At 40.7% G+C, this 17,976-nt stretch overlaps 1 protein-coding gene across 1 annotated transcript in view; it reads left to right on the top strand.

Annotated features, from left to right (window-relative positions):
• The window catches only part of SLC25A13 (solute carrier family 25 member 13), a gene marked incomplete at its 5' end in the record, with an annotated part of 91,228 nt that overhangs the window by 71,259 nt on the left and 1,993 nt on the right, over positions 1-17,976 (top strand). Inside the window, 4 exon segments of the mRNA XM_021388557.1 lie at positions 3,905-4,045; positions 13,768-13,906; positions 17,552-17,710; positions 17,799-17,889. Coding sequence (XP_021244232.1) covers positions 3,905-4,045; positions 13,768-13,906; positions 17,552-17,710; positions 17,799-17,889 — 530 coding nt within the window.

The following is a 17,976-nucleotide window of genomic DNA, read 5'->3' as shown; positions in this document are numbered from 1 at the left end:
AACTGCAAAAGTGGGGGAAAAAAAAACCAACACAAAAATTCAAGTGTGATATATAGCTCTCCATGTGTTAAAACACAATAAACATTTCACAGGCATGTGGATTTGTAGTGATCTGTGTATCAGGAGTTCTTGGATGGTGGAGGTTTTTCTCTTTGATTTTCTTGCTTTATATCATACAAGACTGTGCTTGTGATTAGGTCAAATGTTAAATGCTTTTAGAATAATACGAGCCCTTTGTGGGACCTTTCAGATAATTATGGACTAGCTCTGGGTATTCCCTACTATAAATAAGTCAACATTCTCTTTTTTATTTAATCACATGATAATAACTGGAAAGTAATAAATGTGCTTTTCCAATCAGATCATTTATTTAAAAAAAAAAAAGATTGGAAGAGGTGATAAAGAATTCAGAGTTGAGGGCATTCAGTGTAGAAAAATTGATGTTACTGGTAACTATCCATACTCAAGAGTTTATAAAAATTATCCCATCATGGTTTTTATGACACTTAATGGAGAAATCATTAAGTTTGAGCAACCTGAGCTTAAACTGTGTTTCTTCTGGCCAAGAAAATAGTTTCCAAGTTCTTACCTTTGGGAACATATTTTAAAATAATTTTGAAATGAGGTGCACTTTTAACTGTGAATGTTGCCAAACAAGAAGTTAATGTTCTTCAGCTTTTTGCCAAATTAAATGAGCAGGCTGGTAACCTTGGTCATGTTTTGTGTCTTTTCCACAACAGTTTATATCAGCACCTTGAAGAGGCTGAAAAAAAAATAGATTAATGAGATTTCTTTCATTACATTCACTATGTAAAAACTCAGAAGACAGAAACAATGCTATTGTGATTCAAGCTACTGATTTGGAGATCAGGATATCTGGCGAGTGTTACTAGTTGCTTGTTTGAGCTTGGGGGATGCACACACAGGGCATACAATTAACCTCCTTACCTCAAATCCCCTTCTTGTAAAACTAGAGCCATTGTACTTCCCTCACAGGAGCACTGGGAGGAAATAGCCATTAATATTTATGAGACACTTGCATACTGTGATGATGAATAACGCAATAGGAGTTACCGGTACTAGACAAGCAAGAAATCATTTCATTAGACAATATAGTAGCCATCTCCAGTTTGCTTCCCCTCCCTTTTGAGAACAGGGAGCTGCAGTTGCCAGCATAGATGATTAAATAACAGGGTGATAAAAGCTCCCTACCAGGTGACTGTACTTGTTACTATTGGAAGTGCCTACGCACTGGCTGGTGTCAAACCATCCTTCATCTCCGTTGCAGGGAAGGCAGGTGATAAGGTCCTACCGAGACCTTCAGTCAGGTATTGTTGGGCTTATCACCTTCAATTACTCATCATTTGATTTTTGGTGTATGTCTTTGATCAAATTCAGAGGATGACAAAGGTTGTGCAGAGAGTTATGGGCGGCTAGTACCTCAATGGTTTTGTACAAGAACTTAATTGGAAATTTCCAGTGTCTTTCGTTAGAGGTCCTGTTGGGGCAACAAAACCAGTAGTCTTCGCATCAGCTGTTTTAGTGTTTTTAGTAATGCCTGGTGCATACAGGTCTCAGTGCTCTAAAAATTTGAATACAGTGAGCTTGATTGTATGAGGTGGGCAAGTAATAGCATCCCCATTTTTCAAATAGCAAGCTGAAACAGAGAGAGTCTTGTGTGATTTACCCAGAGCCACAAACATGTAACACTCCCAAGTATTGCCGCAGCCATGCTGGACGTGCAAACATAAACATTTGTATGTGCTAGCACTTTAAATACTTCCCGCTCGTTAGAATTCAGAAATTATTTGCCTTTATTCTCTTATTAAAAACAGGTCTGTTTCTATTTCCTTTCTCTAAATATGGCATTCACTTATAAACATTTTATAGATTTTTAAATTACTCAATGTTTTGGTACATTAATAATCATCAATTAAACTTAATTTTGTTGTCATCTTTTGAGTTTTGATATGGTTTTCCTGTAGTGAAAATTAAAGAAACACTTCCCACGGAGTCGTGGCACAATGAAATACAAGAATATCACACTGAGAGAAAGTAGTTTACTTGTGCTAGCATAGATCAGTTGATATGAGTTTTTAAATTAATGTACTTTAGAGGATGATTGTGGTGTAGCAAACTTGCAAATGAATATTAGCACCTTGCAATTGGGATTTTATCATTTTAAGTATGAAAAATGTGTGATGGCAGTGTGGGAGCACTTACTGTTTGTAATAATAAACCAAACTGTTTGTCATATAGGAATTCATCAGAAAGACCTTTCCAATATTTGTTTTGATTTTGAGACTTTGCTGAATGAGTATACAAGTAAAAGAGAATGTCTTTTTTTTTTTTTTTTTTTTTTTTGAGTGCTAACTTAATGTGTTTTAAGTGCAAACCTGAAGTCAGGGTATGTGCCAAATAATTTATCATCCTAATTTCTGATGGCAATAGGAATAGCAATTTTATATGTACCAGGATTCTGGTTTGGTAAATGCAGTTAAATTAAATTATGCCAATTTGAAAGTCAAAACCAGTTGAGTTACACAAGAGCATGCTTTTTCTGGTCAAAATAGGAAACATTTGGGATATTTGGGGGGTTATGTAAAGACTTTAATTTGTAACCACACTGTGTATGCTCAGTCTAAGTGGTAGACAAGAATAGTTGTTCGTGCGATTTGCCATTTCTTCAGCACATTATTTAAACCATATTACTGTGCCTATTTTTTATTTTGAATGATAGTTGATTAATTCTTTTAACATTTGGATAATTTAAAAAAGATGTGCGCATAGTGTTTACATACTAGACATGGCTAGATGGAAATGCTTTTAAATACAATTTATTTTAGTCACTGCCTTCTAGACAAAAAAAAAAAACAGTTTTGTTGTGGGGAGGGTTGCCCTTTGCACAGTCTGTGATTTCAGAGCCTAGAAAAGAACATAGCTGCTGGGCCATGTAATTAAGAAATTAACAGAAGTTAGAATGATGCTGTTGAATTTTAGCCAAATGGAGCTCAAATGAGTATTTCTGAGTTCACTTAGGTTGTGTCATGTAACCTTTCTTTCTTGTTTCGAATTTAAGCTCGGGATCTGTTGGTGAACCAAAATGGTAATGTGTGTTACCTGTTGTGATTGAGATGAACTTCAATAGAACTGGTGCAGTCTAAAATGCTTGCTACCGCTGCGTTTTAAATCTGCCTAGCTTACAAGATCAGTTCAGTGATACCTTACCAACAAATACAGACCAGCACTTCTAAAACATTTAGCAGTTTTTGATGAAGGAAATCCTTCAGTCTTTCGACCTTTGTTACTTGGTACCCAAGTAGTGATGTGGAGCTCGGACTCTTGAATCAAACAGCATTTAGTGACACTGAAGCTAGTGTTTCAGTGGGGTTTTAGAAGAGGAAAAGATATCTGCGGTTCTGGTTTTTGGAACCCATGTAGTCTTTGTTTTGTGAACTTGTGCCAAAATTGAAAGAGCTTCTGCCAGACTTCTACTCCTCAGAAGTATGTTTTCAGTAAGTACTGGCATGATCTTCTCAGTTTCTTTACTTGGTTATTCTTTTGCTCCATTACTTGCTCTACAGTGTTCTTGGCTTGTCAGTATTGCGTTAATGGGTGTTGGTGAATATGTTCTTGCAGCAGGAATTGAGGCAGCGTGTGTTTGATGTACCGCAGTGTCCTGCAGTGGCTGACCTGCTTCCTCTCCGTTTCCTGACCATTCATCTCATGTGGGGTAGATTTCTTGCCTTGTGAGCTGCAGCTTATTAACTAATATTAAAATTCACGTCTGCTAATAGCTGAACTGACAGCAGCAGGATTAAAAACATCTTCTCTTGTATGTAACAGGACATATGTTGCAAATAATTTAACGAGTTAACATACTGCCTTCTACTTTTAATTTCAGGCTGGAGGTTCTCAAGTGATCTTTACCAATCCACTAGAAATTGTCAAGATTCGATTACAGGTGGCTGGAGAAATTACTACTGGCCCTCGAGTTAGTGCCCTCACTGTACTACGGGACTTAGGCTTCTTTGGTCTCTACAAGGTACCTTTTTGTTTATACATAAATGAAAATCGAATCATGAATATTTCAGATCAGAAGATCATTCCATTGTTCTTAAAAACTTTTGAGAATGAACGTAATTGCACGTCTTTTTAATCCTTTGTTATGTGGTATTATATCTTCATTTTTCACTCCTAATTAAGGGAAGGAACTACCTTGTGATTTAAGTATGTGGCTCTTGTGAATCTTACTAAAATTTCTTTCATCTTTTCAGCAGATCTGGCTGTAAGTATTGTTGATTAAGGATTACTTTATGTTTCCCGATGCTCTGCCTAGTGTTTAAATAGACTTATTTTCATTTGCTTTCATTATATAGAACTTACAGTTGTGGAGCTGTGCTTTTGCTTTTGTGTTTGGTTCAGCAACTTTCCCAGGTGCCATTGTTAATCTGATCATGGGAATTAATTGGGGCACAATAGTGAGGAAATACAGACAGTGGGAGCACAGTGTAGAAGTAAACTACAGCAAGCTTCCTCTTGCTAGTTTAGAAGCACGTTTCCACAAGTACTACTAGATGACCTACTTTTATGAGTGTGTGGTGCAAACTTTACTCTTCTGCTTTCTCCATTACTGTTCTCACAGTATGCATAAATATCAAGAAATAAAATTGGATTTAACGTTAGACTGATACGCGCAGACTGCAGAAGGATTAAAAACATCTTCTGTTGAATCTTAACAGGGTGTATGCCGCAAATAATGTAAAGGGCAGACATACTACCCTCCACTTGTAGATGAGGTGGACAAGATATGGAGGGGTATGAAAGGTCTTGGAATGCTTTGAAATAGCCGTCATGCTCAGGTCAAAAACTGTAATAAATTCCATACACCACAGAGCACCGTATGGTGTTTCTTCAGATTTTGCAGCCTACTCTACAGGAGAAAGCTTTCATGCTGTCTGCTTGTCCCAGTGTTTCTAGTGCAGCAGGCAGTATTCTTCCGTTTTTTATTTACACCAGTACAACTGTAAACTGAAGATGCTTCGAAAACACCAAACGATCCCATCCCCCTCCTCCGCAATATTTAAATGTCACTGACATTTTTCATCCACAATCCTTTTAAATCGTTCTTTTAACATTACAAAGGGGAAGCCTGCCCGGGAGTAGATGTATGTATGCTTTGGCCTGGTGAGAAGTAGCAGGTCTGAATAGGATTTAATGGGGAGTCGTTTTTCCCTTTAAATCGACTTGCTAATTTTTTAGGTGTTTTACTGAAGCTGATGCTATTGTGTAAACTCCTAATAAATGACATTATGGTGTTGATTCGGGTAAGCATTTACAACTGAACAGGCTGCATCCCTGAGGCTGTGCAGGAATGGAGGGCAGCTACTGACTTGTGCTGTAAAAACTGTTAAAAATAAAGCACAACATGAGAAAGAACGACAAGCTTATTTACTGCAGCTAGCGTTTATTCATTTGTTTTTCTTGAATACCTTCTAATGGTTGCTCAGCAGAGTTTGCTGTTTTTTTCCCATTTTTAAACAGTATTAGTGTCTTAAGTCATATTGTGGCTTATTTGTGATTTCTAGAGTACGTACTTTGGGACTATTTGCAAGGAGTACACCTTCCGAACGCCAGCTGTTAGAGCTCAGCTTTGCACTGGGACAGGGACTGTTCTTTAATCGCAAGCTACATGGTTTCATTGGTTCATTCATTAAGTCAGTTCACCTCAATAAAGTGCCCTATAAGGGTTTTTGCTTTGTTTTTACTCTTCTGTTTCTCAGTCTCTTTCCTTTCCCCAACCCTGCTCCTTGTGTTCCTGTCCTTTTTGTATGTGGGATTTGTATTTGCTGCTTCCGAAAACTAGCCTGAGTAGACAAAACTAGAAAAGAGAACTAAGGAGAATTGAATTATGTTGATAAATTTGGAGGGCTTGTGCTGTTAACTAGTCAGCTGGCTTTAAAACCATAAAACAGAAATGAGGATTTTGTGTCTCTCTCAGCACTTCTCATGTGAACTCTTAACATGAACTGAACTTTCATTTGCATCTTAAGGCTTTGTCTTTTGCATCCTTGTGAAGATGTATCCGATGCCTCAAATGTATTTATTTTAGTTGAACTTAGGAAGCATCCATACATATTACTGCAGAAGGGCAAGAACTGATACTTGCTTTAGAAAATAGTTTTGTTTGTGAGTCTTGAAGATTGTTATAGGCTTGATGGGCCTTTGTGTAAATATTCCAGGTGTTTAAACACTTCTGTATGTTAGCAGTGTTAGCAGTGATTTAGGACCAACTGATTCACTTAGTTTTAGCAAGTGTTGAAAGCAAAATTCTAGACTTTTCATCTCGGGATTTTTCATTTGAAACAGATGTTTTTTAATTACCTTTTTTTTTTTTTTTAAACAGTCCAAAATGTAATTGTAAGATTTCATTTTGTGGTCACTAACAGGGTTTTGTCCATTTTTTTTTCTGTTTGGTATGAATTATGTTCCGGTAATGGATTTTTTTTGTTGGCTTTTTGTTTGTTTGTGTAGAGAAAGCAAAACTAACAAGAATTAAGTGTTCCATCAGCTTTGTATGTTTCAAGTGCACAGTGTTCTCCTTTTTTGATCTGACCTGTTAGAAATTCTCATAAAACTGCCTTAAGAAGCATTGACTGCAGTTTTCTACAGCAGTTTCCACCACTGCTCAGTATCTAAGCATGAGAAAGTGACCACCCGAATAATTCACTTCTGATGTCTGCATTAATGGCCATTAACAAGCGTCTGTAGAGCTGTGTCCCTGGAAAAGGTGAAGCTGGCCACTGCCTAGAGGAGGCCATGGGATGGGATGGTACAAGAAGCTGTGCAGAGACGGGATCCTCTGTTGCTTGCAGAATCTTCTTTGAGGTCTTGCTTTGAGATGGAACAGAAAGGGATTCCCTCAGCCTCGCAGTTGCCTAATGAAATGCATAGAAAGCAAAGATCACTGACTTCACTGTACTGCCTGCAGTGGAGAAAATGGACTTGTTAGAGAGGTGAGATCAATGGAGAGTTAGCACATGCTTAATAGGAAGTTGGACTCCAGAAGTTGTGGTCTTATGTTGGAACTAATATTGCCATCATGATAATTTTTCAAAATAGGAGCACAGGCATTTTTAAGAATTTTTCTGTGATGAATGAGAGCTTTACCAGACAAGTTCATAAGCTCTTAGCAGAGCAGAAGTGTTTCCATTGCTTGTCAGTGTGAGATTACTTCTGGATTGAAAAGCTACAAACCTCTTACACCAGAATGATCATCCAGTCTGCTGCACGCTGGCTTTTCTGTTTCTCTCTGCTTTGGTGCTCTTTTGTTTACCGCTTTGCAAGGACCATTTTAAAAATTCCGTTTTCCTAGTTCAGAAATAAATCAACTTGAAAGCTGTTCTGACCACAACAGATCAGTCCAGCGTGTTCTGCTTAGTTCCTACAAATCTTGCTAAAGATTATGCTAAAATTTAGGTGAAAAATCATTGCATCCCATATGGTAGTCAGCATGGAAGTAAGTACTGCCATTAATTACAATTGCAGCCAGAAGATGCAAAGAATTATGCAAGTCAGTCCTAGCTTCATGAGGCAAATGCCGGCACGTCTCAACAAGATCTGCTGTCTGCTGTTTGAATTAGTATATATTGTGTTAATTTCTAACTATGAAATGCATTTTGTAGATTAAACTCCCATACTTCCCTGATACAGGTAATTTCTGTGTTCCTGTCTTTCCTTAGCAAAGAAGACCAATGCACAGATAAATAAATCTTATGTCTCGTGTCAATGAATTAACAAAGGAAATGTTATGCAAACCTTTTTGCATCCAGCTGAGTGAATATTTCATTGATTATAATCCTAATTATCACAGTATTCTAGTCTAGACAAATAGCATTTGATGATCACTGAGAAGCTAGGTTACAGTTTTGATGTCCCTCTGTATTGAGGAGATTAATATTCTTTTACATCATTCCTTGTTGTGTTAATGTGGTACTCTCCTATGCTAGTGACAAAATAATTCACAGCAGTACTCTGTCAAGATCTCTGCTCTGTGTACTGCTGTACTTTGTAGTCTCGATGTTAGAGTCTGATTAATTTGTGTAGAAAACCAGTCTGGAGAATATCAGGGCAACTTGACCACCTTCATAGATTTTAAAAACACAACCCAAACCCAAACCTTTCCTACAAGAGTTGCTTTCCCCACACCTTCCTTTTAGGTAGTGGAAGAAAGCAATAAAGTCTCTCCTTTACCTGCAGTTCTCACAGTTGAGCACTGAGTTCCTTCAGCCTCCCCTCCCTCATACACCATGGGCTCCCTGGCCACCTTGACAGCCATGCACTGGACTTTTCTCCAGTGTGGCAATGTCCGTCTTGTACTGGGGAGCCCAGAACTGGACACTGGACTCCAGATGCAGCCTCAACATTGCTGAAAATCAGTTCCCTTGCATCTTTGCTAAGGGAGCTCAGTGTGTGACTGTCCCTGTTTACTGCAGAGAGGCATTGCTGACCCGTTCTGAACTTGTCCATCAGCACCCCTGGACTTTTTTTTTGCAAATCAGCTTTCTGGCTTCTCAGACTCAGCCTGTACTGCTGCAAGGGGCTATTACAGTCCAGATACAGGACTTTGCATTTGCTGTACTGAACTTCATGACGTTCTTGTCAGCCCATTTCTCCATGCTGCGAAGGTCCCTGTGAATAGCAGCCTACTCCTTTAATTCGGTATCATCCACTAACCTGCTGAGAGTGTAGCCCACGTTCCACTGATGTGGGTATGACGATACTACAGCAGATCATCTCAAAACCTTGCTCATAGTCATGGCATACAACATCAATTTTTGCCAACTTGTCCACAGGACTGGCAATCAGGTTCATCAGCCATAATCTGGCACATCCTTATTAGTTGTTTCCAATATCTCCCTCATCCTTCATGTGCCCGGAAACAGCTTCCAGGAGAATCTGCTTTGTAAAGTTCCCAGGGACTGAGGTGTATCCCAACAGCTTGTAGTTTTCCAGATCTTCCTTCTTGCTGCTCTTCAAGATGGGTGTGATGTTTGTCTTTTTTTCCAGCTGTACAAACCCCCTTGACTTACTCGAGGTTTTGAAGGCAATAGCGACTCACAATGACATCAGCCATTGTCTGCTCTCATGGATTGTCTGTGTGCAGATGGCTTAAATGCTGTGTCTACCAGACAGACCTACATGTATCTCGTGTAATTTCTGATCACAATAGAATACTGAAGTGATCGTACAAGATGAAGTAATGTTTTGTCTTCTGCCTATCTGTCACAGTAATATACATAAAGTCCTATTAAAGTCAGTTGAATTTATATTCTTGGTTTCCAAGGACATTTTTAAATTGCTCATTTAAATGCACTTATTTTGTACAGCATAGAAACTCACATCCATAAAATATTTCAATGGGATTTTTATTAAAATACTAGAGTCATAGAGTATCCTGAGTTGGAAGGGACCCATAGGGATCGTCAAGTCCAACTACTTTTACAAGGAATCATTCTCGTGGATAGTGCTTTACTGCATAACATGCAGTGGCACTCCCTAATTTTGTGCAAGTTATTTCTGTGATGCCAAAGAGATGGTAAACAATAGGGTTTAGTGAATGATTCTTTGAGGAAATGACACTTCAGTTGTGGTAATGTTTATGATTACAATTCCTAGAAGGTATTTATCTTAGATTTGTGCCTTGGCTGATACTGCCAGCACAGCCTGCATTTCCAAAACTAGTCAGAAAACCTTCCAATAGGCTCCTCTTGTTGTTCTTTTTTTTTTTTTTTTTTTTTTTTAAATTTTTTTAATAACTCTGTAAACAGGCTTCTGGTATGTTGACCTGGAAGGTGTCATCTCAGTTGACAGTATGTACCAAGCTCTCACCTGATAGCTTTTGGTAACACCTGAGGTATTCCAGCTCTTCAAGTTGTGGGTTTATAGCAGGGTGATAAACATGAAACTGAGTAGGAAAAGGGTTGAATGATATTAATTTGCATCCAGCATGCTCATTTGTGACTGTGTTCTCCTACGTGAGAACTTGCTGTTCAGAAAGTTTATTTCCAAAAGAAGTTCTTCTACCTCAGAAGTTTTGCCACTCCTGTTGCAAAATGAATGTGAATTGCTGGTGCAGCATTTGGAAGGTGTTTTATTCCTCTAACCTGATGTGATAAATCAGTTTCATGTATTGTTTGGAGTAAACATACATGAATAAAAGTGTGTAGGGGCTCTTAAGGCAACTACAGCCCCTGAAAGCAAATGCCAGTAGTATTTGCAAGCACTACAAAACCTGTTAGGTGCTGCTAGAGCTCCGATTCCAAAGGGTTAAGTCTGTAGTAAAACCCAAGAAGAATGCAAAATGATCAAGAAATGACATGCTGCCTATTGTTTGTAGCTATAGGATCAAAATAACAATTATACATGCCAAATAAATTCTAAACCTGTAAAGGAGAAAAAGAGGGGGTGGCTGTAAGTACAGGTGCCAGAAGCATTAAATAACCCTCTCAGACAAGGTGCACCACTGTTGTCTTGAATGCTGCTAGGTCCCCCAGTCTGGCATTTTTCCCCTGCACCAGACAATGTGCATTCACTGCAGGAGACTCGGGTAAGCCTGCGTCTCCCAGACCTGCCGGCTCCTTGTGCCCAGCCCGACACAGAGGTGCCTTTGTCAGTATAATTACCCTCCCCTTGTAGTAGAAATAGTTTGTTTAGAGCTTTATTTGCAGGTAGAGCTGGTATAAGCAGGAATTAGCATGCTAAAGAACCTGCCCCGGCACTGACTTGGCTTATTTATCAGAATCTTTGACAGTCAGAGGTTGGTTTTTTTTTTTAACCTCCATAGGTTTATTCAGTGAGATAGTATCCAAGATTAAGAGCTTCCAGGTTATTAAAGAGCTCGAAGATGGGAGCCAAGCGGCTGTTGCGTTAGGGAGGCACACATTATGGTGTGTAGGATCTCCCAACAATTTCATGCCTGGCAGCTCTGCACCTTGGCTGCCAGAATAAACGCGAGCGGATGATCCTTACAGCTTTCTGGGGACTGATTAAAACTCCTTTTGGCTTTCAGCACGCTGTCCACATCAAATAGGTGAGAGAAGTAAAATAAATGTTGCTTTTGCTTTTCAAGACACTGCAGCCAATCTCCCTAAGCCTTCCTAATTGGCCTAGGCTGGTTGCGGATGATTAACTTGAAGTTAAATGAGGCCTGCTTTTAAACATGCTTTCCCAGACTTTAAACAGAATGATGGGGGGAAACTTTAGACTGTTGTGATATTGGAACAGGGCCAAATCGGGTTATTATTAAAGTGGATCCAAGTTTTGATCCAGGGTTTTTTACGTTCAGCCAACTAAGTTGATGGACATCCTCTCTCTGCGTACCTGAGCGTGTGTTATTAGTGATATTAGCAATATACCATTTCTGTCCCATGAAAAAGAGGCTTTTAATGAAGGGGGAAGAATATTAGCAGCTCAGATTCCACTGAGAGTTGCTTGCAGTCAGAGTTCATGGATTTCCATACGTTATTTCAACTATGTAGAGATATTTCAGAGTATGAAAAAAATGCAGAGGAAAACGTGCACAGTGTTTAATGGCAGCTTTGCAAGGAAAATAAAAGTAATGTGCCCTGAGGGTAAAGGCAGCGAGGAGATTTGCTCTGAGGAAAAGTATGCTCTAAAAATAAATCCCTGAAGAAACCATCTTGGTCTGAGAATGTTTCATTAGTGAATTTCCTAATTTTTCTGTGAGATGAATAATACAGCGCAGACATTTGATCATTAAAAAGTTGTTTTCTCATGCAGAGCTGGGTAAAACCCTAGTCTTTTTTTTTTTTTTTTTTTTTAATGTAAAGATTATAGGTGAACTGTTAAACAGGCTTCTGTTGGAGCACAAGGCCAGAACTCCTGTGGAATGTTGACTACAAAAGATCCACCTTCTTGTTACCCTGTAGGTAAAGTGGATGGGCTGGATGGGTAATTCTGAGAGCCCAGCCCAGCACTGGCTTTGTTATGTGCCTGGTAACTCGGCTCAGCCTGTGGCTGCATGATGGCAGTGCTTTGAGTACCTTTGTGGCATTTTCTGTAAGTTCTATTCAGTGTGTCTGAGGAAGGCCTAACAAGAAACCGTGACTGGGAGCGTAAATCAGACCAATCCAATGGAGCAACAAGGCAAACCTTCTTAGCAGCAAGAGTAATTAACCTTGGAATGGACTGTGAGGGAAAATGGTCAGTTCTTGGTCTGAGAATGTCAGGAAATAAGCTGAGAGATGGTCAGGGACAGAAAGGGGGGTTCCAGCAGTATGTTTTGCTCAGTGTGCTTGGCAGCTATGCCTGTGCCATGCAGAAAGTCTGACAAGTGGATCTAATGGCTGGTTTGAGATAAATTCTTCATTTTCTCAGAGGTGTTCCTTGACTGCAAACTATGCTTCTTAGCATCTCCTGTGAACTGGCTGACAGGATCTGCTCTTACCGTAATCCTTCTTGCCTCACCTCGCCAGAAGGCATCTTTTCAGCTTTTCTGACACCTTGCAACTCTTGGTGTTCGCTGGATAGCCAGCATCCAGCTTGCTTTAGCACTCTATTTTCACTGCTATTACACTACGTGCTAAACTTACAGATATGTCCAGGCATATAATTAGATTTAATTAAATTCTGTGCTTATTAGTGTGTTACCTGTGAAATGCCTGGTACCGAGCCATACTCAGGTAGGACTGTAGACCAGAGAGCTGTAGCAACAAGGGCATCCCAGGAGGGCTTACTGAGGAACCTCAAGGAGTTTCACTGCAACTCCACCCTAGCTTCAAAGCAAGCAGGCTTAGCCTCATCCACAGAGCATTTCTTTCTGAAGCTTGACTTCACCCATTTTCCAGAGGCACCTCCTGTTTGTGTCTGCCCGCCACTCGGAGTCCTGGTGCATTCAGGCTCTGGTGTCCTGGATCCCCATGCTGAGGAAAGGCAGACTGCAGGATTCTTTGCTATCGGAGCACTACTGCAGTGGCTTTTTGCTTTTCCTCTTGCTAGAAAAATGGTTGCTTGCTTCTACCCCCCAAATTTTTCTTGCCTCATTACTGTCCTCTTAAACTTGAAGCCATCTGTACTGCTAACTGCATTGGCTGTTTGTAACACCTAAGCAAATTGGTAGCAAGAGCTGAAACTGACCTGAAAACAGACTGTATCCCAGATCATGCATACTTCAAAAATCACAAATAAGTCTCTCCCTTACTGCTCTGTGAAAGGGTTGGTATTACAACCCTACTTTCCCCGCGTTCCCCTGATACATGTTGCATTATCAATTGCAGTGTCTGCATGGATGAAGCACTGTTTTCTTTGAAGTATTTATTGTAAGTGGGAATGAGAAGGAACAGACTTGTCCTGTGATTCTTCTTCAAACATACCCTGAACTTCCTCTATAGGCACATGGCTCAAATGTCAACTACTTACTATTCTGCAAAGGTGTTACCAGATCTTATGCCAACACACAACATTTTCTCTATTACCAATAAATGTCTTCGCTATTAAGGAGTGAAGGAGAAGAAGTAGACAAGATAAATATAATGATAGAAATTACTGAACCAAAGAACAATACACACATGCTACTCAGCAGAGTGAAATACATCTATCTTAGAAAATTTTGAGAGGAGAAATTGCTTTTTCTATAAACCCTCAGTGACAAAACAAAAAATTATGATGTTGCTCTATTCTCTGGTATTCATTGTTCATTGTGTTAAATTTGCTCATTCTCGAAACCCGTTCTCTTTTTCAACACAGGGTGCTAAGGCGTGTTTTTTGCGTGACATCCCCTTCTCTGCTATTTACTTCCCCTGTTATGCTCATTTGAAAGCTTCATTTGCCAACGAAGATGGGAGAGTCAGCCCTGGAAATCTGCTCTTGGCTGGGTCAATAGCTGGTAAGTGCCTGAACTGCTTTCTGTACGCATTTGTGTTGCACCAGCAGTGCAGTAGTTAGAGCACATTTTGCAGCCTTGTGCCCCCCAAAAATAAAGCTGCTATGCCACAGAAATGATCTTAGGTTAAAAATAAAGATCCCAAAAGTTTGGGATATATTCATTATGTTTAGGAGGAAGAAAGAAAAGAAAGATTTAAGTTCTGATGTTTTGTCGTCGTGTATCATCTTTACTTGTGATGTTACTGTGCAGTTGGCTTTGGCTGGCTGAAAGACTGGCAGTTTTTGTTGAAATGGTTTATAAATGAAATCACTGAAAATAAAATCGTGGCATTCATGAAATTTTGTGATCAAAGGAATCTTGAATATTGGTGTGGAATCCAACAACCATGCTTGCAGAACACGCTGGCAAAACATGTGACGAAATGATGAAAATTACTTGCTACCCACAGTCTCCTGTGCAGTTACATGGCTTTGTGAGGGCTTCACCCTTATTAGAACAGTTTCTGAACTGGATTGGATTCCACTGTCTTGCCTGATGCAACAGGGATTTGCATGGAAGAAAGCATAAGGAGTTGCTTGTTGTCTTGTGTGCCGTAAGTTGTTGATTCCTGACTCTCCATATACCAAAGAGGTGCTGAGTGTCATCTTGAGCACTTGCTTGTTCTAGTCTGCTACATAGTGGATAGGAGAGCCAAGCAGTGTTTAAGTTTCCACAGATGTATTCGAGTGTGCCAGGGCCTAAGGAGAAGACAGAGATGCTTTGCAGGCTCAGTTTACCTTTGTGTCAGCTGTATGGTTGGTCCCTGACATGGTGCCCAGCTCCTACACCCGAAGGGGATCACTGCCCCATGAAGTGGGCAGCCTGGGAGCCTGCTCCTGCCATATCCATTCTTCACAAGTTCCCTTCAGGAAACAAGTGGGCTCAAAAGCTTGTGCAACATGGCCACAGAGGAATGGGTAACAAGCAGGATGCTCCCATCAGATCAGCACTCGCAAAACAGATGTTTTCATCATGTTAATCATGGGCTGCTTGGCTTCTCAGAGCTGCACCTAAGTTCTGGCCAGCTGGCAGGCTGCTGCAGCCTGGCAGGCTAGAAAAATAATGGAGAGGCACGGGTCCAGCACAGATAAGTAGTTCATCTGTTTCCTTGTTTGATTTGTAAGGTTTCTTCTTCCTGGGGGAGCTGTTTTCAGTCAGGATTATACATGGGGCTGTGTTTCTTAAAGAGTAAGGACCGTTTAAAGCCAGTAACTGGTTGCTGGATGTGGCCAAGGTCAGTAAAGATCAACTGGCCTGCCTTGCTGAAGGCGTATGGCTTCAACTCCTTGTGTTGGCATTCAGTCATCTGTAGTCCAGAGGAATCAACCTGGCACCAGGAAAACCAGCTGTGTTACAATGACTGGTGCTTACAAACCCTGTCCTCTCCTCTCCCCATACCCCAGAGCAGCCAATCTCCAAACTGTCAAACAGGAGCTTACATCCAGCTTACTTCTCACCCGTTTTAGTGGAACAAAACCATTTTTGAACTTCATATTTACAGACTTCAAACATAAGTTGGCATTTTAAAGCCAAGTCATTTCTTGGATTTTCCTATTTTTCTCTTCCTAGCCATTGTCAGGTGATTGCAGACTGAGATAACTGTCCCTTTGAAGTCTAGGCACAGAAGCAGTCTTTATTGTTGCTGATATAGCTTACCAAGCTGGCTATGATGTGAATTTTATTCACGGTTTCCTGTGAATTCCACTCAAAGTTAACTCTCATGAGCAAATTACAGTATTAAAGATCCACCATTCATTATACAGCTTACAAAACAAAGAAATTTCATGTGGTGGGACATGCATGTCAGCCCTGCTTTGCTACAAGAAGGCTGAGGGGAGGCCACGAGAACCCCACATCTCCAGCACTCCAACTGTGGAGCCAATTTAGGCTCCAGCTCTAAATGTGTGGGACCCTCTGGTACAAGCTGGCCAGCTTGGATGCACACCCGCACCCTTTGCCAATGGGTGTTGTGTCTGCTGTGTGCGTTTTCTTCCTTTCTGTTGTCATTAGGGACACATGCAACACAACATGCACATCATCTGGTTGGATCTGCTGCTGCTGTTTTCTCTGTTCACCAGATCAACCTGTTGTGCCATGGCGTTTTCTGAGGAGATGATGCTAGTATCAACAACAGGATATCTCCTTAATTTGCTCCATCTGCTTACTGCTCTCATGAACTTCCTTCTCCTCCCGTGCTTCTCTTTTTTACTGTCATCTCCTTCTGTGTCATTTGTCTCGTTCCGATTGTATGCTCCTCAGGGCAGCTACCTGTTAATTTTTATTTGTTTGTGTAGTCTTTTGTGCTTTATAAATATATGTAAAAACAGGATTAAAAGAAGAACAACGAAACCTTAAATACTAAATATTCTCAGCAATAAGGAGGGAGGAGGAATAAGGAGATGGCAGTCAATGTGTAGTAAGCGGAATTGTTTCTAAGTATGTCCTTTGGTTTTCCTTGAAAACACTGGTTGGCTTTTGAAGAACAAAAGTCCAGCTTTAAATTGAAGACTCAAACCAATATCCTGGTGTGGGTAAGGGTAAGTAAAGAGGAATTTCAGCCTCTCCAGAGTTCAGAAGCCTTTACTGAGTCGTAGCCCTTGCCTGCCAGACTGACCACTGCGCAAGTTCAGTGTGTGTGTTATTTTGGGGGGTCCAGGAGAGGAGGAGGAATTCTTTTGGTGATATGTACCGGCTTCCATCTCTCTGAAGAGGCGTGCAGAAGGACGCTCTGGTGCCTGAAGCCAGACCACGCTGGTTTGGACAGAAGTTGTTACAGAGTTATTAAGCCTAAAAAAAAAAAGCAAAGGAGATTTATGCATCTCCATCTGACCAAGTTGGTTTGGAACAGATGCAGAATGGAAAAGTAATAAAACCATAAGAGACAGTGTCTTCTGGGTACAGTCTCGATGCCTATTTTTTCTTTCTTTCTTTCTTTTTTTTTTTTAATTCTAAACATGGGCAGTCTCTATTTGGATAGGAATGATTTCAGAGATATTGCCTGTTGGTAGTTTGGTGTTTTTCACTTTTCGTTGATTATCTGCCAGGGTAAATTTAAATCTTCCTCCAAGTGTTCTGTTGGGGATGGCAGCTGTGACTTAGCAGCTGAGCAATCTGCCATTCCTAATGAGAAGAACAAACCTTTTTTTCTCGTGCCTTGATGAGTGTGCACAGCATTATCAGTTCTCGGTAATGCTGTTGTGTGGGGAGTGTGTGTGTACAGGCTCTTCTAGCACAGCGTGCAGCCAGAGTGCCAGGAACCACAGTGAGGCGTGAAGAGGAAAGGGAAAGATCGACCTCACCTCCAAAAACATTGTGCTTATTGACTGTGCAAGTTTCTGGTTAGCACTGAAAAATCCAGCCTGTGCCTCCCAGCTTGACAGGAAGCACGTGATATGATTTTTCCTCTAGGAGAAGCTTTCTCTGGGTGAAGCCACGTCCACAACGGCTGCCTCCCGTTGCTCGTTTTCCTTCCCAGCTTCTGCTCAAACCTTATGTGCCGGGTTCTGCTAATGTAAGGATGAAGGGCATGGTTACCCCTGGGGAATTGTGGTTTGTAGTGTATGTAACAAGTCAGCAATACCAACCCGAAGGTTTTTCTGTCTCTAGGTATGCCTGCGGCCTCTCTGGTGACGCCTGCAGATGTCATCAAAACAAGGCTACAGGTAGCAGCCCGGGCAGGGCAGACCACTTACAGCGGCGTTGTAGATTGCTTTGTGAAGATCCTTCGAGAGGAAGGTCCAAAGGCCCTGTGGAAAGGAGCAGGAGGTGTGTAAAACAGCTTTGATTACTAATTTTCCTTGTTGTTTTGCTTTGGTTTTGGTGTCACTTAAGGACTGTTTTCTTTTCTTTCAAGCTCGTGTATTTCGATCATCTCCCCAGTTTGGTGTGACTCTTGTGACTTACGAACTACTGCAGAGATGGTTTTACGTGGACTTTGGGGGAGTGTAAGTATGGGGTGTGTGAATCTACCGGGGAACCCACAGCTGCACTGGGATCACTGTGTGTCTTTATGTTCCTGGATATGTCACAGG

Source organism: Numida meleagris, chromosome 2 (genome assembly GCF_002078875.1).
Source record: "Numida meleagris isolate 19003 breed g44 Domestic line chromosome 2, NumMel1.0, whole genome shotgun sequence".
Lineage (NCBI taxonomy): Eukaryota > Metazoa > Chordata > Aves > Galliformes > Numididae > Numida > Numida meleagris.
The sequence above is the reverse complement of the archived record's forward strand: the minus strand, read 5'-3'. Positions and strand labels throughout refer to the sequence as shown.